The sequence below is a fragment of the Eucyclogobius newberryi genome, unplaced genomic scaffold (assembly GCF_026437365.1).
Source record: "Eucyclogobius newberryi isolate DKJ021-1_F unplaced genomic scaffold, fEucNew1.0.hap1 SCAF_5, whole genome shotgun sequence".
In the NCBI taxonomy this organism is placed as follows: Eukaryota; Metazoa; Chordata; class Actinopteri; order Gobiiformes; family Gobiidae; genus Eucyclogobius; species Eucyclogobius newberryi.
The window spans coordinates 25639306-25666659 of NW_027316167.1; the positions used below are offsets into that span (position 1 = coordinate 25639306).

General features: G+C 38.5%; 1 protein-coding gene across 1 annotated transcript; it reads right to left on the minus strand.

Annotated features, from left to right (window-relative positions):
• Window positions 1-3888: 3888 nt before the first annotated feature.
• Window positions 3889-19803, minus strand: slc6a2 (solute carrier family 6 member 2). The gene is made up of 14 exons (XM_072465006.1): window positions 18928-19803; window positions 18204-18335; window positions 17353-17590; window positions 12889-13027; window positions 12640-12774; window positions 12158-12261; window positions 11491-11615; window positions 11303-11415; window positions 11096-11224; window positions 8782-8881; window positions 8501-8601; window positions 6928-7098; window positions 5461-5532; window positions 3889-5369 (listed from the first exon to the last, which is right to left on the minus strand). The coding sequence occupies exons 1-14, from the start codon at window positions 19220-19222 to the stop codon at window positions 5346-5348; spliced, it is 1878 nt and encodes a 625-aa protein (XP_072321107.1). The 5' UTR covers window positions 19223-19803; the 3' UTR covers window positions 3889-5345.
• Between the last annotated feature and the right edge of the window lie 7551 nt (window positions 19804-27354).

Here is a 27354-nt window from a genome sequence, read left to right on the forward strand (position 1 = left end):
GTTCCACATCAAAGGCTCGTGCTCAAGGTGCTTATTAACAAGACTGTGCTTAGATAGCTGCTTTTGAGAAGGCAAGTGTTTCAGAAGTTTTCAAATAGTCCAGTTGTGTTAATATTGTGGGAAATGAATCATATCCAATAGGGGAATGTTATGTTAAGTTTGAATTATTGCTTTCTATTGCTATATCTGTATATCTATGTAGCTATCTAACACTTTTATCAACATAAAATGATAGTAGCTTTTTAACATTACCTTGTGGCTTTTTGCAATTTATTATATAGATCCAGACCCTCTTAAAACTAGTAAACAGTATTTATACTTAAATAGTAGTGGAGTCATTTTGATACTGCGCATCAGTTTTTTTTAACTACAACTGAAACAGCAACCCTACCACTACTATTTCTGAAATACATTTTCCCATGGGAATATTAGCTCAGGAATTTTAGGAATTAAAAAAAGTTAATTAATTGACATTTATACAATAATATTTTTCAAACACATTTAGTCTGTTAGCAGTAAGTTTGTGGTTACAACTTAGAAACCCTATTTATGAGTTTCAGCTTCCTGTTATAAACCACATTTTGAGGACTCCTCACCATTCAAAGATGGATTACGTGTTTTTTAATTTAATTTATATTAATTACGTGTTTCTGCTAATTGATACAGCAACGGTCCTAGTTTTTAATAATTTTAATAATTTTTAATAATTTTTTAATTTATTTTTCACTTTCTGTGAAAAATAATACAACGAGCTTTGATGCCCATGGGTTATGAGAAACTATACGTGTTCTTTAGAAAAGCATCACTAGATGGCAGTGTTTGAACGTTTCAACTTTCTGTCCCTTACCATTAGCCAAGAGTTCTATCATGGGAAATTATCAATATACAATACAGTTTATTTCCATATTTGGGCTAATGTTCATATAGCTTATCATTATATTAAAGATTTTTATTTTTTTATTTTTTTGACATGCCTTATTAATTTTTTTTTATTGACAGTCCACTTTTTACTAACGAACTTAGAAGGTAATTTGAGGCATTTGCTCAAAACAATGTTTTCTTTGGATTTTGATTACTAACCCAATCTAATTGGATGTGAAAGTTCAGCTCTCTCTAGCACTGACATTGATTGGGCTTTTCTCATACTGTGCCCGAGGAGACTTAAGTCGATCCAATTACCTTTAGCTGCCATCATTAGTTTGACTTGGCCCCAAGGGGCCTTTCACTTGGTCCCCACCTCTGAAGCTCTGCTGTTGACAATGAAGCAGCTATGTTCTTTACCAGTGCACCTGCTTAATGCAAATACAATGGTCACTAATCTTACTAATCTAATCTTACTAACTTAATTTGTATGTTTCAAAACACTATGGAGACAAAATATTACAAAGCTTCAGATTTACTTTTTGAGTGTATTTTAAATAAAAAGATACAGTTCTAAATAAATGTTTTTTAAAGCAGCACCAGGGAAGATTCCTGGTTGGGGCACGCCTCCTGCATGTGTCCATGGATATAGAAAGTTAAAACCAACTCTAGAATAGTATCTATGGAGATCAGTCTAGGGTGCAGTTTTTTTCTATAGAAAATATGTAGTGCGGGCTCAGCAGGGGGGGGGGCTTGTACCCGGGGCCCAACATTTGGTGCTACACCACTGAACATCTCCATGGAGACAAGCAGGTGACCTGAACACTACCAGGCCAAGTTTCGAGTTAGCTCTGTTAAGACGTAAGCCTGATGTATGATTATGCACATTTTCAAGTTGTATTTTTAATATTAAGATAAATACTTCTCAAAAATGCATTTCATTTCATTTTTTTTTTTTTTTTTTTGGTGGAATATATTACAGTGAGGCTTTAGCTATATTATCTAAGCCTCTGCAGTATGATTGACACAGAATAGAACTACATCATCTGTAGGCTACACAGTAACAGTCCATCCAGTCAACATCACATTTAGGCCAAGCTGAGGTTTTAGCCTGACAGGCTTATACATACAAACGATGACATATCTGTCACATTATTAATAATCATCATGGCTGTTTGTTTGTGTTCATTCATTTGTCAAATATTTGGCTTTGACAATAGGGGATGTGTGCTCTGTCAGAAATAGCCTCCAAACAGCAAACACTCACCATCCTCCCAGGAAGTAAACTCTTGATGGACATGATAACATCAGCACATACTCTTGACAGATTGCAAACTATAACATAAGACTGAGAACAATTTCATAAAAGGACTCAAAGTTTGGAACATCGTACCATCAGAATGCAGCAGCCAAGGTTTTAACTAAAAAGAGAGCAAAACACTCCTACCTACTCTGGTTTCCTTCTGCTTTTACGATTGATTTTAAAATCTTACTGACTTTCATGGTCTGGCCCCTGAGTATAAAGCAGAACTACTGTCCCCATGAGCCAGTGCTCTGCCTGAGGTCCTCGGGCAAAAAGCGCCTGACTGTTCCCAGGTCCAGACTCAGAGAGCAGAGGGGATCCTGCGATATACGGGCCCCTCGGCTGAGGAACGAGCTGCCAGTGGAGCTCAGGCTGGTGAAGTCTGCATCTTATAAACTGCTTTCAATTAAACTCATGCTTTTATGGATACACACAAGAGATTTTTATTTTTTGCATTTTGTTGTTTTAATTGTCTTTTATAACTTTTATATCCCGTTCCTGGGATGCTGCAAATAAATAAAAGTTACTATTTTTTGATGATAATACATAGATTAAGGTATTTCCTTACTGTGTGACTAGTTACTGCCCAACATGTGACAATGCAGCTTATCTTATGTGATGATCCTACAAGATGGTTGTTAAGACACATATTTAGTGGTGCCTGTTTGTCCAGGAAATGGCTGCAGTTTATCATGCTAGCATTAGCAGCATGTGAATATGGACCAGAACAGACACAGGGAATTCTTTGCAGGTCAGATTTGCTGATTCATAGAAACCCATTCACTGGCAAAGGTGGGTCATGGTGTAAACAGGAAATACATAAATCATGCAATTAGCCCATGGGATTTGAAAAGTTTCTCTGTAGACACAGTATGCACAAAGGACCATTTAAAAACATGTCTGCAAAGAACCGTGCAAAGATAATTGTAGTGGAAACTCTGCTCGCTGAGTTTCTCAATATGAAATACTGCATTTGGAAGTATTTCATCTCTTAGTTTATGATCACCTCTTATTTGTGCAAGCTTCTCGGCCTTTATACATCTCACCTTTAACTTGCTCACATGGATTGTCCTCTTAAAATTAGATTTGAAGTTTATAATGGTTCTTTAAAAGGCACATTAGAAAGGAATCATTAGTTTTGCAATTACAAAGCAGTCTGCGGTGGTCCCACTTGACTTTTATTGTCTAAACAAATTTGATACAAACTTGTGGTTTTGACCTTTGAAAAAAGCACTGAAGAGATCAGTTAACAAGGGCCAGACAAAAACAAGTATGTCTTATACACAGCAGGGGATTTTCTAATAACATAATAGGCTTAAAATAAATTAAGTGGTAATCTTGTGGTCCTTTAAAAACATCTTCCAGGGTCACCACCAACTCCTTAGTCCTTTGTGATTTATTATTTTTTTATTTAGCAGTCACACATAACCTCCCATGCCCCAAAAAACAAAATAATAATAATCATCATCATTTTAATGGACTTGAGGCACTAAATATTGCATTACCGGTCGTCATTCATTCTCTCACATTTAGCCCCAGCTGCCTTGGGGCTGATCGACAGAGACGAGCCTGGCAATCCATGCCAACGGCCTCTCAAACCACTACCAATACCTGATAGACACAACGACTGGTGTCCGCCTGCTCTTCCGCCTGAGCCGCACACGCCCTTTCACACGAATACTAAATATAAACCTTCAAAACTATAAAATAATAAACAAATAAAATCACATCAGAGAAATTCTTTATTTTAATATTTGTAAATATGTCATACTTCTCCATAGATACTGTATGTGGTACTCACTCTGGACGTCACATGGGTATTGTACACAATAGTTTCTGTAAACATAGTCCAGGAAAGCCAAGTGGTATTTGGTCACAGTTCTTAATCGATGAAAGAGCCAGGAGTTACACAGGAGAATCTTATAATTCTTCTTCGACATCAAACACTAAGTGATAACAATTAACAGCTACGCTTAAAATACTTTACATTCACGTCTTGATATAAACAATTTGATAAATAGCCTATATATTTTAGATGTAACAAAAGAATATATTTATCGATTCTTATATAGTCCACATTTATTTGCTTCTTTCTGGCTTTTTTTTTTTTTTTTCCATTCGATAGGGGTTTTAAATGTATCTTTTTTTTTTTTTTTACAATAAATACATTTGTAAAAAATAAAATAATAAAAATACCTTCTCTCACGTGTCAGAATTTGGACATTGAAAACATAAAGACAAGATGTGACTTTAAACATAAGTCTCCATACGACACTGGACAGTTTACACACATTCCTCCTCACAAACTTGTAAAGGCTAGTTTGAAATCAGTTCACAACGGTAGCAATAGTCATGTATCGGCCAAAAAGAGCTAATGTCTGACTATAATCTAGACTATAATCCAGAAAAAGAAGCCCTCCTTGGTTATTTTAAAGCTTGTATGCAATTCCCTTTTAACATGACAGACTAGACCTTTTCCTTGTCCTCTGTCTCTGACCTCCTGTTTTTAGATCTGAATGACATGGACAGGGTCAAAACCCACAGGAGAGGATCGTGGCCAATTAAACTCGGTACGGTATGTTTCTGTAATAATAACTAGCAATTCTTTTCATACAGCTATGCCACTTTTACTGGTGTGCATCCTGGACTACAAGTAACACCTCACGCCATCTTCCAGGGACAATTATCTTGTTCAAAAGTCTTGTTCCAATGAGAAACAGAGGCAGGTGAACGTGGCACATTCCCCCCTCGCCCGTCTGCTTTTTTTTACGCTCCTGTGAACAGATAACAGTCTACACACTAAATTTAGTGGGTTCCTGAGTCAACACGTTAAATTGTCTCTCCTTTTTGTACAGTAAAATATGAAGTGTCTTCTTTGATAAGGCACTAACACAGATGAGAAATTCTGCCAACGGAGGCGAGAACGAGAACAGCGTCATATACCGTAGCATAATAAATAAATAATACAACGTAATGTAAATATACTTATGTGCACCAAGGTATTAGGAGAAAAAAAATGCATTTAAATTGAACTGAAATGTTTGAATTTCTCTTATGTTCTGCCCCATTCGTGTGCTTTATGTAAGAGTCAGAGGGCAAACAGACGATGCATGATGTAATGTTAAAGTATAATGTTACTTGTCCGACCTCGGTACCCAGACCTCTCTGTACACCAACATTTTCAGATTGATAACCAGTGCTTCAGCTGAAAAGGGAAAAATACAATGTTAGAAACTCAGTCGTTCACATTTTGTAGTTTTGTTGTTGTTTGATACTTATATTAAACCAGCACTTACTTTAAACTGGCGTACGTCACCCTCTGCCACTTTGTGATAGTCTTGTTCAGGTGTGATGCAGTAGGCTATTCGCTGCAAAGAATGAATGCAACATATCACATTTTCAATCTTATTTTTTATTTATTTTTTTCGTTTCCTTTGGTCTGGTCACAGTGAATCATCTGTCTCTTTGTGCGTGCAGCAGTTTGTATTCGGCTGACAGAATCTTGTGCGTTTGTCCTGGCACATCTCAAATCTGGAAAACTAAGCCCCATAACAACGGCTGCTAAATAATCCTAACCCGACCCGTAGTTTATGTTGTGTTATGAGTGTTTCTTTACAACAACTACACGACACTATTGTGAAACGGTAACAGCGGTGTGACGAGTTATTACTTACTGGAACGGGGGGACATATTTTTGCCACTAAATTTAAAAACATGCACGCAAATCCGAATCAAGAGACAGAGTAACCAGAGCTTCTACTGGAGGCAACTGTGCAATTCCTTTGAGACGCACAAACTTCAGTTACCACGTGCTGTCAGGCAAAGGCAACAAGATTTGTAACAGCATTCCAGCCGCTCGCAGAGACCGTTTGACATTAAGCACATCTAAGACAAAACTTTAAACGTCGGCTCAAGAGGAACCAGATCTATCCCCAATGAACCTGAAGTGCTGCTGTTTGTATTTAACATGTGTACTGTGTTATATATTGTTTCTGCAGATGGAAAGCAGCCAATGGGCTAATTCTGGCATATTTACATTGTATGTCCCTTTAAATAAACACTTTAATCTAAAAAAGAAAAAGAATCCTGCACAGATTTAAAGATAATTCATACTTGGTCAATGAGTTTACACTTCTAGCACTTTCTAATATACATCTACATGAACAGCTAAACCAACATTTGCTAGAGTTATCTTTGGTACAGATAAATAGCAAATACAGTGAGACAAAAAAATTCAGTTTCAGACGTTTTTTTGGGAATGTTCTAATTCTCACCTGTAAATTAAATAAATAACTGAATCGGGATGACTGACTCTCTTGTTTTCGCTAGTGTTCTCCAGGAATGGTGATGAGTGGGAAACCCTTAACACAACAGGAAAGCGTTTGTGTACACTTGAGTGGAGCTGGCAAGGCTTGACTGATGAGGGATTCAAATAGCTGTGAAATACTTTGATGATGAGGGTCAATAAATCCTCATTGGTTTGATGCAATCGCTCCACTCCCCCGCACTTGTGTCCTCGGGTAAGAGCAGGAATGTTAACTGATAAATGGTTATAGTTGTTATTTTTTTCCCCAAGTTGAAGAAAACAGTACAGTAGTGTGTAACGTATCACAACATCTAGGAGTGGTTATGCAATGACTTACAGTATGTGGAGTGTGTGTGAAACCCTGCTGTATCCATAATGCACATGAGAAAGACTAAGTAGACTCTTGAGCATCTAAGTGACAGAAATTTCCTTTTCTCACACAGGTCTTGATACTGACCTCTTTGAAAGTGTGTCCCGGCACAGTGCAGAATTTATACACAGCGTAAACAGGAACCAAAAGCATGGACGACATGGCGATGCCCCAGCCCAAGACGTTAGACCAGTGAGGGAAGACATAATCGTCGTACTTGAGGCTCGTAGCTGTAAGGGTGCTGGCTATAACAACAAACTGTGAAGAGAAATGCGACATGGTTTGGGTAAGTTTGTGTTACAGCTCGAGGACAAACACGAATGAATGAAAACAAACAGTTGAAAAGACTAGATAGGGAGTAGAAAGAAACACATGCTTCGAATTACCACCATCCTCACAAAGTGACGTTGCCTGAGGATCTGTCTACACTCAAATCGAACAATTCACCTAAGCTCTAACCCGTTCCTGACACCGCTCACAGATGGCCTTTATGACTGGAGCCATTGCACGTCCATGTAAAGGCCATGCTACAGAACTTTGCCTGACATGTGACAAATGCCAAAAGGGAGAAAGAGTGCTGAGGGTGAAGGTTCCCAGGCAGAATATTATGAAAATGCTCGGAAAATCTGTAATTTTCAGTAAATATTCTACTGTCAATACAAAAAAAAAATACTTCATGTGCACTATGTAACTTTTCTGGTGGGGGTTCTCATGGAATGTTGCACAAAATGGTATTGAAGTAATCTATCTTGCATTTATTCAGTGCATTATGTGCTAAAATATACCTTGAAAACATGTATGAAAACAGATCTGACTCGTAACTTGGTCAGGTGACTTCATTTGCATGCAGCCATAGAGAAAATAAGTTAAAAACCATACAGTTGAATTGTCCAGGCAAAACTATAACATCTCTCAACAACAAAGAGGTAGCAGACCCTTTACCAGAAAAGTTACAAAGTACAAATTTAATTAGAGCAGCACATTTCCCCAACCAAATGTGTGACTGTTAGATGAAAAGATGTGTATGACATTGCTTATTTTAAGGTCATATGTCGGACAGGCTCACGGCTTTCTTTCTCTAAGACACAAAAGCTTGTCAGGGCCATTTACATATCAAAACAAATGTTGACACTGTGTTCATTCATAACGCTTTGTTCTTTTTGTATCATGAACAATTATCCCTGAATAGAGCTGGTAATTTACACTATTTGGATGATGGCGCGGACAGCCTTGTGAATGACAGGAAGCACGTGATCGCTCCACTCTCGGCTGGGCAACAGTTGACACGGCTTTGCTCTTCCGCTAATGCACGTGGACTGACCTCCTTCAACAGTTTATCTTCAAACCACACAGGAACTTGTGTGTGGTGCCGAAAATGGGATAATTGTGCTTCAGAATTTCAGAGAAGTTCCTGTATCTCAGACTAAGTTGCATTTTGACGGCCTAATAACAATAAATATTTCATTATATTCATCATTCTTTGTTTTATTTTGAGTGTCACTGCAAGTCATTTTCAAGCTAATACGAATAGATTTGATTTATTTATTTTTATGGGACCCTTTGTATGTTATAAAGCCCCAGTAATATACACATGTTTTAAGAAATATGCCACATTTGGTGTGATTTTCTAACATATTGAAGTGTATTGTGTTCCTCTCACCAGCAGAAAAGCTGGACTAACATACTTCCAGCATAGTCTCCAATAGAGTCCTGGCCTAAAGCCCATCATTTGCTCAATATCATCACTGAAGCGGTCCACACCTAGGACAAACACAGAACCAAAGTTACATCACACATGTTCAAGGACAATACATGTTGTATACATTCCCACTGGGAGGTATAGTAAAACAATGACAAACTACACCCATGTGCATGACCTAGTTGCTTAGTGATTGTGTAGAGTATTTGGTTTGTATGAGTGTTATTGTGAGTGTTTCTTACCGTAAAACCATGACACTCCAATAGCCTCAATCAGCACAGCGAACAGTATGGAGGTCCCTGCTGCATACTTGTCCAGCAGAGTCAACACATAGATTCCTCCCTGCAGCAGGGACACAGACAGACAGATCAGTGTGTGCATTGTGGTAATATTCATCTCTCTGCTACAGTGATATGTGACACAATGTTGTTTAACGCCCTACTGTGTAAGATTGCAGCCAAAATAAATAGACTTAACACCTACAAGTACTTGATTACAGCTGCTTTAATAGTCCTATTCCTAGGACTATTCCTAGTCCTGAGTAATCCTACTCAGACAAGACTGAAATAATCGTTTTTGGCCCACAGAAACAAAGAGAAAGTGTTAGCGGTCACCTCCAGAGTCTCGCTCTAAAACCTGCAAACCAAATTAGAAATTTGGGGGTAATAATGGACTCAGACTTGAACTTTAATAGCCACGTCAAATCAATAACATCAGCAGCTTTTTACCATCTAAAAAACATTGCCAAAATCAAAATATAGTGTCAAAACCAGATTTAGAGAGACTTATCCATGCGTTTGTCTCCAGTAGATTAGACTACTGTAACGGCCTGCTCACTGGCCTCTCCAAACGAGCTGTAAAACAGCTGCAGTACATCCAGAACGCTGCTGCTCGGGTCCTGACTAGAACCAGGAAGTATGATCACATTAGTCCTTTTCTCAGGTCTCTGCACTGGCTCCTGTGGCTCAGAGAATAGACTTTAAATCAGCTCTGCTTGTGTACAAGTCTCTCCATGGCCTAGCACCAAAGTACATCTTGGATATGTTAGTGCCATATGAACCATCTCGGACTCTGAGGACCTCAGGGACCGGCCTCCTGCTGGTGCCAGAGTCAGGACTAAACATGGGGAATCTGCGTTTCAGTTTTATGCAGCTAAAATCTGGAACAGTCTTCCTGAAGATGTGAGACAGGCTTCTACTCTGACAATGTTCAAATCTAAGCTAAAAACAGTTTTGTTTAGCTGCGCATATGACTGAAACATTTTTTTCTTTGCACTCTTCTCTTTTGTTTGTGATTTTATTAGTTTAGAAAATCAGTTGGATTGATAATTTTTAATTTAGTTAATTTTATTGTATTTCTGTTTCTGTAATTTATTTGTGATTTGAATGCATTTTTCCTGCTGTGAAGCACTTTGAATTGCCTTGTGTATGAAATGTGCTCTACAAATAAACTTGCCTTGCCTAAAACAACTTCAAAAACATACTTCCAGCATAGTCTCCAGTACAGTCCTGGCCTAAAGCCCATCATTTGCTCAATATCAATGCTGTCTTGTTTCTCCACAAATTTGACATGTAGCTTTCCTGGAGGAGGATCTGCCACCTGCTTGTCTCAATGGAAATGTTCTTTCTTTGCCTCTAACATTCAACAGAATTGAAAAAAATAAAACAAATAAATCTATCATTTTCCACCTATCATGGAAAATGTTCTAAAGCTTGGTTTTAACTTTCCCTCCCCTCTGTGGAGTAATGCAGGTGGTGTGCCCACTACAAGGAATCTGCTTTAAATAATGAAAGAGACAGATGACTTATGGATACAGCAGCGAAAAAGAATGCAATAATGTAGGTGACATACCTACTCATACTACAATAAATAACATGTATTTGGAAATACTTATTCCATAGCTAATAAACACTAATTATCTTGTGTAAATGATGACTGTAACATAGCACTCTGCCTTACAAAGCAGTGCTCTTGATTTGCTCAAATACAGACGAAAGACTGATTTGTCCAGTGATGATTTGAACACTTTTGCGTATGTACTATGCTTATATCCTTGAAAATAAAAAAAGCTGAGTGTAGTTTTGTGTGCTCCCTGCTATAATGGGTCCACAGTTGCTGGTCGATGGCTTTGATGACTCTAAGGCATCGACAAGAATAATGCTGCTTTAAATAATGATTATATTCGTTGACCAAATGCATCATACTTTTCAAAGACTGAATTTATCAAAGCTGGAAACCTGCATCTCTTGGTAATAAATTATTCTTCTACAATAGAACATACATTACATTATGATTAGTTAGGTTTAAATTGAATGTCTCTTTGATAAAACCTTGTGAAAATGATGTGCCTAATATCACGATGCAGCTCACTGCCTGAATCATAGCAGGTTTTATTAAGGTTACATAAAAAAAACAACGCTTTTATCTCTAACAACTGCCTAAAAAGCATGTTTGATCAATTATACTGTCAACTACATCTTGAAGCACTGGCATTCATTTCAAATCAAGTTAATGACACTGAAATGCAAATGTAAAAAAGTGAAAGTTAGTACTGACATTTGTAACACAGCACAGCGCAATCAGAAAGGTTCCAAAGGCTGTGGCAAAGGTGAACAACTTTCTATTCCTCTTTAGAATCTTAAAGTCGTCGGTCAAGCCTGTGATGACTGCCTCCATGCCTCCCATCTAGAAAATCCAACACAATCAACGTTAGAACACTGGGGTGAACCGCCAACTCATTATCTGTACATGAAGGAAACTCACTGCACTGTCGAGGCCCAACGTCAGCAACATGATGAAGAAGACGATGGCCCAAAACGTGGAGCCGGGCAGTGTGGAAATGGCTTCTGGGTAAATGATGAATACCAAACCTGCCCCTGAGACGGACAGTCAAAAACACACACATTAAGAACATCTTCAGAATATGATTTGTCCAATAAACTGTAACTGACCCTCAGTAGCTACATCTTCTATTTTCACCCCATGTTTGTAAGCCATGTATCCGAGTACTGAGAAAATAGCGAATCCAGAGAAGAAACTGGTGACGCAGTTCACCGTGCTTGTTAAAAGGGCATCTCTGAAAGAGTGAAAGAAAATAAAGTAAGTAAAGACATATGTGAAGATATTAAAATTCAAGATGTATAACGATTACAATAATATAATAGTTCTGTTATTGCCAGCACAACTTGTTTATTGGAATTGTGAAGCTGATATCAGGAAAAGCAAAGCAAACAGACTGGACAAGACGGAAGCATTTAAGAAACTAATCAACCAAACGACTGTAATGGCAAAAGCATTATGAATTTACAAACTTCAGCTGCAGCAAGATATGTTTTGTCCGTGGGGTATGATGTATTAAAATAAATAATTGACTTGACTGATGTTTCGCCCACAGCATTTGCTATAACTGAGGCGCTGCAACCAATTATGAGGAAAAAAGATAAGCCCAGATTTAATCCAATGTTTGCTTTTCTGTGACGCCAAACAGCACAAAGTAGTCAACAACGCCTTTGGCCATGACTTTTCTAGTGTTTCCAGTCGGTATTTTGTTCTACACATTATGGTACAGATAGATTGGATTACTTTGTGTATTATGTAGTTTTTAAGTCATATTCTTACCTGTAGCAATTGTTGTCAAATTTGTTGTAACTGGCAAAAGCAATGAGCACACCGAATCCTGCTCCTAATGAGTAGAAGATCTGGGTAGCAGCGTCTATCCATACCTAGAGAACAAACCAAAAACAAATATGTATGTGTGTGTGTGTGTTTAGTTTAAATTCTTTGTCAACTTGATGTATCTGGTTCAATTCAACCATAAAGGCTCCATTTGCATGCTCTGCTAATACTTTAAATTGGTATTTACGTAACTGCCCGTAAATGTTCTAAGAGGTAAACTTTTCCTCACCCAGACAAACGCATGGTGCACTTTGAGTCAAGATTATATCAGTGAAATGTATACATGGAACAGTTCCTGGATTCAGTATGAATCAGAGCCCAGGCATGTGGAAAGGAACGCCGACTTAAATACTGCAAACTGAGTAGCAATACCAAAAGTATCTCTTACTGGGAAAACTATTTTGAATGAAAGCGTCACTGCTAACCTCCAAATTGTTGAGTCTTTTAAAGTCAATGTGGAGATAGGCTCTTATTCCATCCATAGAGCCGGGTAGAGTGACTCCACGGATCAGCAGCACAAAGAGCACCACGTAGGGCATAGTGGCAGTAATGTACACCACCTGGAAAAGGAAACTTACAAAAGGTTAACAACTACAACATTTTATAGAATACTTATACAAACTGTTCTCCCAAACCTACTGAGAATGGTGAATTAAACCGTAAGCGAGCCGTACCTTCCCTGATGACTTGACGCCTTTCCACAAACTGAAGAACAGAATGAAGAGCACTGCGATCAGACACAAGGACAGGTCCCATCGTGGCATCCCCAGGTCTTGGATCCCTCCGCTCTCGTGGAGGCGCAGCACACCCCTTCTGCACAGGAGAAGAATAACTCAATCATTTCCTGCTCCTTTTGTTGGTTGTTTTTAACCTAATTTTACCTAGTTATTTATGAATTAGATGTTATTATTATTATTTAGTTCCAAAGCTAAATGTTAAACCAAACTTTTTCGATTTTCTTTTACAGTATATCAAAGTCTAACCACCTTGTACATTTCTATCTTAGAAATGACACAGGTTTGGATGTAATTGAGACCCAGGGACCAGCCCCAGCTCCGGTCACTCAGACAGGACAATTGTGAACCCAATTGTCTGCAGGAGCGTGCAGCATGCAGCCTTTTGAGGCAAACCGTTTACAAGTGAGTGTCACTCGTCCCCCAGGGCCCCAAGGACAAAAACAGCACCGTCTAATCCTCTCTTTAGAGGCCTATGTATGGACTCAGGAGCTACAATCCTACAATCCATAAATCAGCAATTTTATAGTGATTCTGAACATTTCAAAAGCTTCTCCTATATGTGTGTGTGTGTGTGTGTGTGTGTGTGTTGTTTAATTTGAGTATGAAAAATTGGTCGCTGTTGTTGTTGTTGTTGTTGTTGTTGTAGCAACCAGAAGCATATGTCTTCAAATAAAGAAACAGCTGTATTAATGGTGCATGTTTTTCTTTCTACATATTCGTGGAAAGCTGTGTGTTTCTAGACGAGACGAGTGGAATTTGTCTGCGACAGCACAGTAGCTCCAGAGCTCCAGTTACAGTTACATATTGGAATGCACTTAAACTCTTAGTTGTTATTCCTGGCAATGGATGCAAATCCATGACGTGTGGCTGGTTTGTGGTTGACAGTGTTTGTGTTTCCTTGTGCCACATGGATGGTACAGTGAGACAGGTCCATTTCAGGGGAGGTCTATGACGGGCACAATGGACATTTGTGATACTATGAGTGTTTATTTTTTCCAAAATGTTTTTATTCCAGAGCAACATTATTGTTTCACCGTTGTTTCTCCTCCTTTTTAAGGAGCGGTTTCTTCCCCACACTGGCATGTGGAGTGATGTTATGGTTGATAAACAGTGGAGTTGGTCAGACAGAGGGTCTTTACACAACAGATGGCCTCACGGAAAGCTACAGCTCAACACGCTAACATCTGAAGTATCCTAATGTGCACAAGAGTGATGCAGTCCCTCTTCTTGTCTATCTCATCTGATAATACATTCAAAGACATAAGGCCTTTTGGGAGAAAGATAGTGACAAGAGGACACAATTTGTTTGGCAAGGGAAATTTAGAGCCTGGACATCTTGAGTTAGCGTTGTAATGCCCTTAGGTCTCCTTGTTCATTTGATAATGTTGATAGCGTGCGGCCAGTAAGTGCGTACTATAACATCAATCCTTGTCCCTATGGTCCCATTACTGTAAACACATTTACTGTTATCATCACTCAGCAAACTGCCTTTACACCACTTTCCTGACACTCACTATTCCCATTAAGTTCTCCTTTGTGTACTCAAGAGTCGCATGCTGCTGTGTGCATGGTGCATCTACAGTCAACATTGGACAACAAACAAGCTATTAAAATAAAAACAAATAAAGAAATTATTAAAGGCATATCAAGTATCCATTCCAGCCAAATGTTTTAAATTGAATTCCATCTCCTTTTCATTTAAACGCTTTATACAAAGAAATATGGAGGTTGTTGTGTGCGAAAACTAAATGTAATTCCCTCAGTCAGTGTAATTTGATTTGGTTTAAATTTGTGCAATTTATTAAACCCAGTTAGATCTTAAGTGAAATCCCTGATGTGAATGACTGCACAGATTAGGTAACGGTACAAACTGATGTCTTAGAAATAAATTCAAATGAGCAATGAGAATGAAAAGCCAATACTTAGTCCGGACCAATGAAGAACTGTCTTCTAATTAAGGGGAAAAAAGAAGAAACATTTGACTTTTTCACTTACATTGGTTCAATATTGATTTTTTATTTTCAAAAACTAAATAAAAATGGCTTTTAGTACAGATTTTCTAACCATAAACAAGGCAGACTTTGAATGATTGTAAGTCAAATGGTCAATTTCCCTTCCACTTAAGTATTTCACTGACGATACATTATGGCTGTCTCACTAATACACATAAGGCCAAGATCAGAGAGTGTAATTTGCTGTTCCATAACATCAGAGCTCTCTTTCAGCACATTTTATTTGTTCCAGGACCAGAGTAAAGCCATCAAACTAAAGGTCATTAGCTGTAGCCTGTTGGTCAAACTTGATGAAATGCACATGTTTCTCTGCTTTTCTATAAAACAGTGTAGTAGTGGATTGTGTCAAAGTACTGTACAGCCTTCTTCCCAAGCATACCCAGGTTACCCAGAGGTAATAGAGAATGGGTGAACCTCGGAGTGAATAATGCTAAATTTCCTTATGTGAACGATACTTTACAGCTGTTGCATAACTTTTCTGTCATCTCTCCCAGTGTAGACTTGTTTTACCTTGGTTTTCCATAATAAATCCTTCCCCTAACGTGCAAAGATTCAAAACTAATTTGTTTTTGCAAGGTGCCTTCACTGACCCAAACCCCCGTGTTTATTAGAGCTTGGCACGAGCATAAAAAGAACAGTGGCTTGTGACCCCTTGTGCCTGACTTCCAAGTTCATCATATTATTATTTATTTTCCTTTAATCAGACAATGTGCAGAAGTAAAGCGCAGGTCGGAGATTACTTTCACATCCTGAAAGCCAATTACTGACAGCAATATGCCCACATCTACTTTTTTGGCACATCCTGGTTCCTCTGCTTTGTCCCTTCCTCACCTCAGTTTCTAATAAACCTTGTCTCATGCTTTGAATCAAAACAACATCATTTTATTCATACAATGTTAAGTTGTAAAGACCATTGGAGGAAAATAAGTTAATGGGGTGTCACAGCAAAAGTGGAATGGTCAAACTATTGCATTGTTTTTGATCATTTTTGGGGTTTACAATATATTTACATACAATAAAGACCTGTATGATAAAGAACATAAATGTAGCAAATTAATACAATAATGAATGCAGGCAATATAACTTAACAGATGAATGTATGAGTTGACCAAAGAAATTCACATTTTTATCAGACCGTGTGGGGGCCGGCACAATACCTCTAAAACAGGCTGTGCCAAATTAATAACTTCAAAAATGGTCAGAAAGTCTCCTTTACAGAAGAAAAAAAACTGGACACCTTCCTTTATATCAAACATGCTCCGACTGCTCTAACATATTTTTTATATATTTATTTATCAGAGATGTTTCAAGTTCAAAACTGAATATGCCCATGTCCAGATATATTCTACACCATTTACTGTAGTTGTACAACAAATCTGCATACAATAGCTGTAGACAGACACAGCTCTGGAGGATGTCTGTGGAAAAGAGGTGAAGCCAGGCACTGTTGATTCAGGGGGCCCATGCTGTGCCTTGGCATCGCTTCACTGCTTGAGAAGGATTTACTGCCCCCAACAGAGGCTCACCCCTCACCATATTCTGTCTAGAAGGACCTCATTGTTAGACTGTCCATCTTAGATAAGTCCACTTGGAAATAGACCAATATCAACCAAAACCTTCATATCGGGGCTTGAATAACAGTCCCGGCCTGATTTCACAGTAATAAGCTAAAACTCATGGATTGAATGATTTGGATTTGGATGAGGAAAAGGAAATCAAAAAGCTCAATCGTCTGGGACGCACTGCACTGTCAGTAGTGGCACATGTCCCAGGTATTGTCCCTGGTCACTCGAGCAGACTTCCGCTGGACTACACCACTAATGCTCACAGAGGCCGGGAACACACAGATGGACTGCTTTTCCTGCATACAGTACTTCAAAGGAAGCATTTGAACTTTTATGTATACACCTTCTACAAAACAAACAGTGAGGCATGGATAATTTTAGGACTCTTCCACTTACAGTGTCAGCGGGTCACACTTTTCAACTGAACCCACATTCTGTATGTCATATATAAATTTAGACCAAAGACCAAACATGTTGACTATTTTTGAAGTCATAAAAATAACATGGCCATTGTACACAACTATAGGAATCAAGGAACTACAAATACATAATACATAAAAGCTCATGATCCACAAAGGGTATAACTGGTGCAATAAAAGCAAATCTTCCTCACTTTAAGCGCTGCCATTCTGCACCTACAGATTCACTGACCACTACCAGTCATTCAAGCACATAAAGGGCATCCATAGTCTCGCAGGAGCTACGTCGTGCTCCAGGACATCCGTGCCGATAGAGAGCATTATTGAGGATCAAGAATCCCTGAACCAAATATTTCTTCTCGTCATTTAATATCTTAATAAATCAGAGAATAAATGAACACTTACTCATAGTACTCTGCTGAAGGGGTGAGCTTATACTTGGCGTAGGATGTCCCGTTGCCGAGGACAGAGCTGTTGATGCCTTGGGGGTCGGTGCAGTTGAGACTGTTCCAAATGTTGCCGCACCTGAGCCAGGGCAGCTCTCTTGTCATGGAGGAAAACAGGTAGTGCAGGGACCAGGCGATGATGACGTTGTAGTAGAAGCCCACATACAAGGCTATAAGGATTACTGTATATCCCACACCTAAGGGCACAACACCAGAGATTAGAATTACAAGCTGCAGTGTGCGCAGTATTCTTCTTTTATTTTGCAAAATGTTGAGTTGACAATTTATTTTTCAGAAACTCAAAAGTCATAAAACATCATATCCTTTCATCTCTCTCAGCACAAAAAAATACCTAATTTGGGCCCCTGCAGCCATCAAAACAGTATTCACTCCTGTTTCAGCACTTTTTCAGCGCTAAACCAAACCTCTAATGTAACTATATCCAATTGAACTGTTGTCAAGTTCAAGTTAATTCTGATACATGTCTCAAACTGATGGATTCAACATCAAACGTGTTCTTGGTGAATAGATATTGATTTGGCATTTACAGTAACATGAATGAGGGCGAGGAGTTGAAGAACAAGAGGGGACCTGAAAAAAGCCAGAGGTGAAACAAGAAGCTCACTGTGACAAAGAGATTAGTTTTAAGTGACACCTTGAGGAAAAGAACTGCAACTGTGGGCTAAAATGAAAGGCCAGAGCCCAAGAGAGATGAACAGAAAATGAGAGGTTGTCAGAGATTAAAGCGAGAGAAGACGAAGGGCATGTTATGTGCACGTGAGCAGGTATGTGACTGTGAGTCTAGGTCACCTTTAAATACAGGACAGATCTTCCAAACTGTGGCTGCCCCTTCTCTGTTGAACTGGCCAAGAGCAAGTTCCATATAGAACAATGGCATCCCCGCGATGAACAAAAATAGGACATAAGGGATCAAAAAGGCACCTGAAAGACAAGGAAGTTATAACGTTATTAGTCTGTCAGATGAGGTGAAAGGTCAAGAGGGCAACCAGGGGTCACTGATGTCAGGTACACAAATAGTGATAATGTACAGTACGGGTAAGTAGGCAAATTAAGAAGCTCAACATATCCTTTTACAGAGTAAAATGTTATGGTCACGTGTCTTAATCTCATACTCATTATCACATTATCTACCATAATAATATGCAGATTTAATTCAATCTAATGTATGAATTAAAGACGGACCAGACTGTAGCCTATGCCAATTGTATTACCCTACTATGCACTCCTGCAAGTAATAAAGTACATAAGTAAGTAATTAAGTAAATAAATAAGTACAGTAAGATACTTACAAAGTCAGTGCTTCACAGCTGTCAATTCGCCCAGAAAAAACTTCCTGTCCGGATCACGTGAATTGTTCATTTTGATTCATAATTTAAATTGAGCGCATGATGCGCGGGTTTAACCAGACTATTTACAAGGTTTGGTATATTTATATTGAAAATAGGTTTTCCATTCCGTGTGTACTATCTTTTACATCAATAGAACTTTGACCAGCACAAGTTTGTTCACTCACCTCCTCCATTCTTGTAGCACAAGTAAGGGAATCTCCAAACATTGGCCAGGTCGACTGCAAAACCAATCACTGACAGGAGAAAGTCTATTTTCTTGCCCCACGTTTCTCGGTCATCTTCGGGGTTCCCGGGCGGACCTGTCCGGTGTCCGGTTGAGGGCATGACGGACGAGCTGGTGTATTGCACGCCATTCTGGTCCTTGACGAGTATCAGTTCTACCTCCTTCTTCTCCACGTTGCATTGCTTAAGCGGAGCCACTGAAGAGAGCTTGTGTTCTGGCACCACTTGGATATTCATCTTCTCCAGGTGAGAAGTGCGTGGAGAGCCCACACTGCGCGCTGGCCCCCTGCGGCGGAGCGGATGCTTTCAGACGCTGCGACTGAACAAGAAGGATGGCAATAGTTTGATTTAAAAAAATAAATCGGCCAGTTCTGTCCACGGAACTACTGGCCACACATCTGTGTACATTGGTTGCAGAGAAAGGAAGATTAACTGAGCTTTGGAGAGGTTTGGAGGTGTGCGTAAAGTTGTGAGCATTACAATTACGCACTACACATCTCTGGAACTCCTTGTGGTTGTGCATTCATAACAACAAATACATCAGGAAAAGAAGATGACAAGTCAAAATGCAAAATCCTATGCGCCATTGAATGGCATAAGAACTGAATAATAAAAACGACCAGGTGGGTCAAATGCAATCAAATGTCTACGTTGTCATTTCAAAAAAACACCGACCGTTACTCTCTCGCGTGTGGTGTTCTTGTTGTGCTACAGAAAGCTCTTCATGACTTTGTGCCCCTGACGTCCAGACGAGTGTGATGAAAGACTGCCCATTCTTAAGCAACCAAGACTCGCCTCCTTCTAACGGGGACTACATTAAAAACCGAGCTTTTTAAACCGCCTTTTCCTCTCTCTCCCTCACGTGATCCATCATAATTGAACACTGTCCTCCCAAACGTGATGGTTTTGTTTGGGAGGCGCGTCTATAGTATCAAAAGCAACAGAGTTGTTTCAACAAGAGTTCTTTACTAAACCACCTGTTCTGTTCAGGGGCACATGCTGAACACATGCTGAACTTGTTTGATAAAAAAATAACCTTGTGGTGTTGGACTCTGCAGGGCACCTGGCTCAACACTCTGGCTCTTGCACAGTATCAAGACTTTCTGCTTTAAGCTCACGTAACTCACATTTTATACCAATAGTTGGTTTCTACATAAAACTCAAACTTTTTAATGTTATAATTTGAAGTTTATCTGTTTCTTCTCTGTACTAAACTGATTGGATTACAGTCTTCTTAGAAGCCGTAAAAGCATTGTGTTCCATGTGTAATCCAATTCCACAGCAGCTTTGGCCAGGGGCAATGATTTCTATTAGATATGGTTGATCACTTCATCCCATTAAAGTCAATGAATGTCTTTTTTGCTCTCTGCTTCTGTTTTTACAAAAGCCTAATAGGGCTGGTTTGTGTGTTTTGTTTGTGAAGATTGAATATCTGCAGTGATGGTAAAGCCGCATCTAACAAGCCCAGCGTGTTGCCCCTCTTGTTTTCTTCTTCTTCATTATTATTATTATTATCATTCTGAGAGATCAATCGTGCAGATACAGAGATGTTAAAGAGGACTATGCAGATGTGCAACAGGCCGAGATTGCAAAAAGATATAAGTAATATAAGTATCACACTGGTATGTCATGAAGACTGCGTTTGATCCCAGAACTTATAACAACATAACAATGAATTTAACCATATCCTACTAAGATAAGTTGGTTCATTCTCTTTAACTCCTTCACAATAAAGCCAGTGTTATGGGGATTTACTCAACCATTTAAACTCTCCTCATCCCTTCACAACCCTTGACCTGCTACCATTAAAAACATATGAAACATCGGCCAGTAAAATACCCAGATCTTTAAGAGTGCCTGCTTTATTTTTTAATTTCGTTTAAAATATTTTTGGTGTGAATATTTGTGTTCTAACGTAACATAGCAAGAGCAAAAACTATACTTTGAAGTCCTTCAGGTGGACTGTAACTAATGTGTCCTGTCCAATATGTATTCAGCACTTTATTGTTTTAAGGTGATATAAGGTATAAGTAAAGTTGAGTAAAAAGAGGGTCAATATTTACTAAATGTATAGTCTAATCACAGCTCAGTAGAACGTTGGTAGTCGTGATAATCATTGAAAGCAGCATACAGTTAAGAAAATAAGGTAATTCATTAGTAATAATTAAAAATGTGAAAAAATGTCATCATTTGAAATATCCTTTCGATGGATATTTCAACGTACTATTTATGGCATCTAGAGTTTTTGTGTGTTTTTCAAGTTACAACTCCCCATTCCTTCAGACATAGCATTAGCATTAAGTGGGCTTAAATTGAGGGCCTAGTTAAAGCTTTCTGAACCAGTAGAAACAGCTTTCCCATGTCCCATCAAACTCAGATTGTCTCAGAAGCTCTGCCTCTGTGTCTGCTCATGGATTAAGCAGCTCACAAATGTGAAGTCTTCTTCCAGTCTTAAACGTTTAGGTATTTTGAGTTAGAAGCATGGTTTCTTGGTAGTTGCATAACTTCACATGTTTGTCACCTACCCATTAGAATGTTATGCAGTTAGAATGCCAAACAGCACAGAACACAATGCACACACGTAACTTAATGGCCTACTTGAAAATATTTTGTGTAGGAATGAGAACTCACATGATAAAATTACGTCAAGATTGTGCACAAATGTTAAAAGAATATCTTGTGAGTTTTGTGAGTGTGTTTACATTTGGGTAATGCAGAGTATTAGTGTAAGCATATACATTTAGAGGTTTTCTCGGGTGTGCTTGAAAGGGTTTAGCCCATATCTTTTAGTCTTTACGTTATATTATGGTGATTATTTTCTGCAGCACCTTGTGTTTCCTTCATCTCTGTTTTACAATATTTATGTGTTCTTTGTATTTCATAACTGTCTATGTATTAATCATTATTTCTTGTTTAATATGATGACCTGAGATCACACTAAGGGTTAGAAAATGGATAGAAGTTTAATAGTTCTAGTGCTGTAACAACTGTATAAAAATGCATACAGTAAAAATATTTTCATTTCAGTTGATGATTTCCTCATACTCATTCCATAACTGCAACCACACTTGTTATAAGTCTAGTGGTGGAGTGTAACAAAATTACTTTATTCAAGTTTGAGGGGTTAGTTTTAGCACATTTATGGTGAAATTCTTCCTTAAACATTCAGTTCAAGTTCTGGCTTTGCGAAAATAAAAATATATGCACAAAAGTCTAGAAACTTCAAAAATCTGGACAAAAATCAAGATCACCACATTTCACTTTAATTCATCAAACATCTAGGCAAAATACTTCTACTTTTTCCTCTAAAAGTCCATTTCAATACTTTTACTGAATCAGATTTGCATCTGTGATACTTTTACTAATGAGTTTGGACAGCACAGAACTAAAGCGTACTGTCAGCACCTTAAGCAAGACAGTAAAAACGTCATTATCCAGATTGTTTTACTAGATATTATGAAGTTTTGCTGAAGGCCTTTTTTGTACATCTGAAAAAATAAAATAATTTTGTAAGAGAATTTGCATTTTTATGACACACAACAATGGCCGTGGTGAAGACTCAAAGTGGATTGTTCTTTTAGTGAACTACTGTAATTATTCAAACTTGTGTGCCGTGGATGTGCCCTGGAGTGTGCAGTGTGGACAGTGGGTTTTTGGTATTACTTGCTTTGTGCCAAGAAATAATTAATTCCGCTTCTTCCGCCTGTTCCTATTGAGTCATGGCTGGCTGAAGCATATCCCAGCAAATATAATGAGCCAAATAGAGTACACTACTCCAGTAGACTCCACAGAACTAGTTATTTTCATTGAAACCATCACAAAAATGCAACAATTAATATATTCTATTTAATTCAAAATAAACAGGCATCTGCATTAGCTTTAATGTAGCCACGCTGACCTTTTTTTAATCTGTTTTTTGTACTAATTTGGGTAATCTAGTCCCTTTGATAAATATTTAACAAAGTTTTACATCATAAGTGACATTCTATCCAAAAGACAACTTATGGACACCTTTTTCTGTTTTATATTGTGTAATTTGAATAGATTTGGCCCTATATGTTTGTCTCATCCTCTGCCCATGTCCAACCAGGAAGTGCAATTTCAAAGCTTATTAATTTGTACATTTCCAGAAGTTTCAAAACTTCTACTGAGTTATATACCAAAAAATCCCCAAAGTTTGCCCATTTACTCCAACACATTAAAAAAAAAACTGTACATCGAGAAAATAAAATGATGGGAAAGACAATGGCAACAAGGTGTCATCGGGTGTGTCCAGGAACCACAACAAGGACGTTTAGGAAACTTCCCAAAGATCCGGAGCAGGAGAAAGTTTGGTTCTTGCACCTTGTGTCTCTATCTGACCAAATCAAAACACATCTGACTCGGTGCTGGACGCGGGCCATGTTTGCCTCAAATTCCACAGGTTCATTGTTGCAAATGATAGTTAATCTGCCAGACAGTCTCTTCCTCTTCAGAAAACATTATAAATTGTGTCAGGGATGCCAAAGTGTGAAGACCCACCTACTGTGTGTCAGGATGTAAAGAGTATTCCAAATATTTTCCTTGTATGATTGATGAAGACATTTACCGCGAACTCATTTACGTCCACACATTCTTAAAGTGAATTATCATTTTCCAACAATCACCTGCAACAATCAGAAACATCAATCAAATCTGTTGTGGATTTTATCGTGTGTACAATCTCAGTGTCCTTCTTAACACATGGGATATTGACAAGCTGAGAGATGTTTGACATACAGCACAAAAGCCCTGGTCAAATATACACGCTCCCATGTATCCTGTCCGAGCCGGAAAGTCAACATAAAGTCAAAATAAATTGTTTCTCGGGTGCAATGTAGAAACAAAATGGCTCTTGAACTTTTGCACTTGCAGAGCTGCCGGAAATGCCCACGGTTTTCTCCAAATGTTTGAGAAAAGAAACTATAATCGTGGAAAAATGACACTTTCAAACAATTTTCAAGGAGCAGGTTACAGTGCAGCAGGGTCAAGAAAGTATCAACGTGTATCCTTCTTGTGGTTATCAAAGTCGATTTGATTTAAAAGTTGATGGATAAGATATGGGCATCTGATAATGGATGTTTTGAAGTAGAATGGCGATCATTGGATGCAAGAAGAGAGCCGCACTGTCTTTTGTTTGTGTACAAGGCTCTAGTTTGCATTAGTTTATTGCACATCAGTTCAACTATTCAACGTTTGAGGTGTCAGGACATTTTCATCCTTCAGTCCCATCGTATCAACACAGAGACAGGAAAAAAACTTTGCTCCTGTGGAACAAAACACAGAGACTTTTTAAATTCAATCATTTTATGCCTTTTAATGATCTTAAAGCACTGGTCAAGGACTATCCACAGTGTCAATGCACTTGTTTTATATAATTTCATCTCATTTGCTTTTGTATGTATAAATGTGTTTTTATGTATTGGTTAATTTCATTGACAGTTTATTTGTGCTTTAGTATCCTGTGTTTGTTTGTTGTTTATTTTGTGTTGTGTTCTAACTGGGTAATCATGAAAAAGAGAACCTTTCTCATTAGATTTTCCTGTATAAATAAATAAAATTAATGAATGAAGGTTAACGTTAAGATATACTTTTGGGAAAATGTGCATTTGACCCATCCTTCAGTGCTGCAGTGGACCCATCTCCAGATCTTGAGCTCAGCTGGTCAGGGATGTAGCTGGAGGATTTGACTTATTCCTGCATGTTTTGAGTTGGTGGAGGAAACTGGAGTGCCCGGAAATAACCCACCCAGACATGAGGAAACATGGAGACTGCACATCAACACGGGGGCAGTCCGGGAGTCGAACCTGTGACCTTGCTGTGAGGTGAGGCTGCTAGTGCTAGTCTAATAAATAATAACATCACAAGAGGGTTTCAAATCCGTCATCAAAAACTTAAAAATGCCCTTGAAGCTAGGATGATTTATTTTTCGATCCACAAAAGAAGGAAGTGGGTAAATTTATCTAAATCATCCCTCGCTCTAAAAATCCTGGAATTTTGTTCAAATCCACATTTCTTAATTTTCAGGTGTGTCAAGCGAGCCAAGCTGGGATGGACCACCCAAGCACAGCCAATCAGAGCGCTGCTTTCAGCTCTTACTTGATGATGGACATTTATTTTTGATGCTGAAACTGCACTGACATCCCTCTTTGTCACACAGCCCTTTTATAATATACTCAACACAACATTTACTCATTTACAAAAAACAAAAGTCGGGGGCCTCAGCTTTAATATACTTACTTCATCTTTTTCTACTACTACTTCTACTTTTACTACTACTACTACTACTACTACTACTACACAACACAACATATAAAGCAACCAGAACAGGACAGATAATACCAATTTGCACGTCAGAGTATTTTGAGTATACAAAAAGCTGCCAAAAGGGCTGAAAAATGTAAATAGACAAAAAGGTATGTTGTAAACTCCCAAAGAAGGGAAGTATATCATTTTATATTTGTCTGATCAAACTCAAACCACAACTACTACATTTAAAGACCTGTTTTAACACATCTTTCTTTGACAGTCTTGCACATCGTTTTCAGGAAAAGCCAGTATTGCTTTACACCTAAATAAATGAAAGCAGATAAAAGCTTTCCACCCGCTCTTTCTTGCCACACCACACGAGTGAAATCCTTCCAAAATGCCAACCGTCTTGCGCCTGACCCCGCGCGCTGCCCCGTGAGCGGCGGGTGCACCTGCACACGCGGGGCCACTCCCGGTGTCACTTCAGTTTAACGGTCTCACAGCAGCTTGTCTCCGTTGACCTTTTCCCTCCGCCTGGCAACGCGCGGCCCGGGTCCAAGCGGCCCTCCGTACCTGCAGCGACCACTCACTCATCCAGGTCCCGGGGAGCCCAAATCACATTACACTTGCATATCTCCCGCAATCAGCCGTGACAGGGCCCGGCCCCCAGGCACGAGTCAAATGGATACAGCAATATCCACAGAGCATCACTGAGGCAACAGCGGGGACCAAAGGGACAGGGGAGATGTCTCCTTTTTCTGAGCGATACAGAGCACGGCGTTGTGTGAGGGGCCCCTAATTGATTCTATGCCTCCTCATCAATTGTGATTAAAAAGAAATGAGGCTCTGTACATGGGGAAAGGTTAAGAGTGAATTGACGGTGCGGCTGATCATCAGTGTGTTCAGCAGCAGGGCTTTTATAAAGTGATCGACATTCTTGCATGAATAATTAAGTCTAAGCTGTTATTTGTTTCTGTATACATCTGCAGACGTAACTGAACAGCGATAGAATTCTTATTTTTACTACATTTCAAACATTTATTTTTAGTATGCGTTTTGTCCAATGGTGGAAAGTAACAAAGTACAAAAGTAACAATGTACAATATGCAGAATAAGTCAAATGTATTTGGCCTTAGTGAATTTGAATGTAACAGTGGGTACTTGTTACTCTTACTGCACTACATTTGAGAACAGATATAGTTTCTACTGCTTTACATTTTAAACTGAACTGAAAAGTTAAAAGAACTTTTTGTATGGCTTATATGGGGTTTCTGCACTACATATGTAAATTCATCTGTAGATTTGTGTACACAGTAAGCCTATTTTTTATTCTTATAGACTATTTTCATTTTTTATTCTATAGCTATCATATAGATTTTAATTGTTTTGTTTTTCTTTTTGACTTATATAGGTGCTTTTATCATTGCTCATTGTTTTATGTTGCATTGACTCACCAAAGCAAGTTCTTATGTTTGTGAATTACATGTCATTGACAATGGCAATAAACCTTTTCTGATTCTATATGTTTAAGGTGAAATCCTGACTAAAGGCTCTGAGAAAGCTTAAATACTTTAATAGTTAACCAAAGATCAGCGCAATTCCATCTCATATCACTACATTTAACGCTTTAACAGTTCTCAAAACCTGTGTTTGTACTTAGTAACAAACTTAAGTACATCATAGCTCCGATTTCAACATAATTTATTTGATATCTAGAGAATATGCCAAAACTTGCCACAATCATTCCATGTAAAGCTTGACCGGTTTGTCCCACACTCCTTCTTTACAAAATGACATGGAGAACCCACATAAGTCAACATAAAAGACATTGACATATAACTATTTTATTGGAAAGACTTCTTGATATGTCAAAACTATGATTAAAGAACATGTTGCCAAGATAAAATCAGTTGTACTTTGGCACTAACCACACAGCAGCAATAATTTAGTTCACAGTCAGTTATATTTGATGAATTGGCTAAGACATTTGCTTGGTACAATCCTCCCCTTACAGCCATATTTTGCAATATCAGCGTAAAAAAAAAGCATGTAAAAGTATGTACGATTCTTGTTAACCTCTTTTGTAACTGAATTGCATGTTA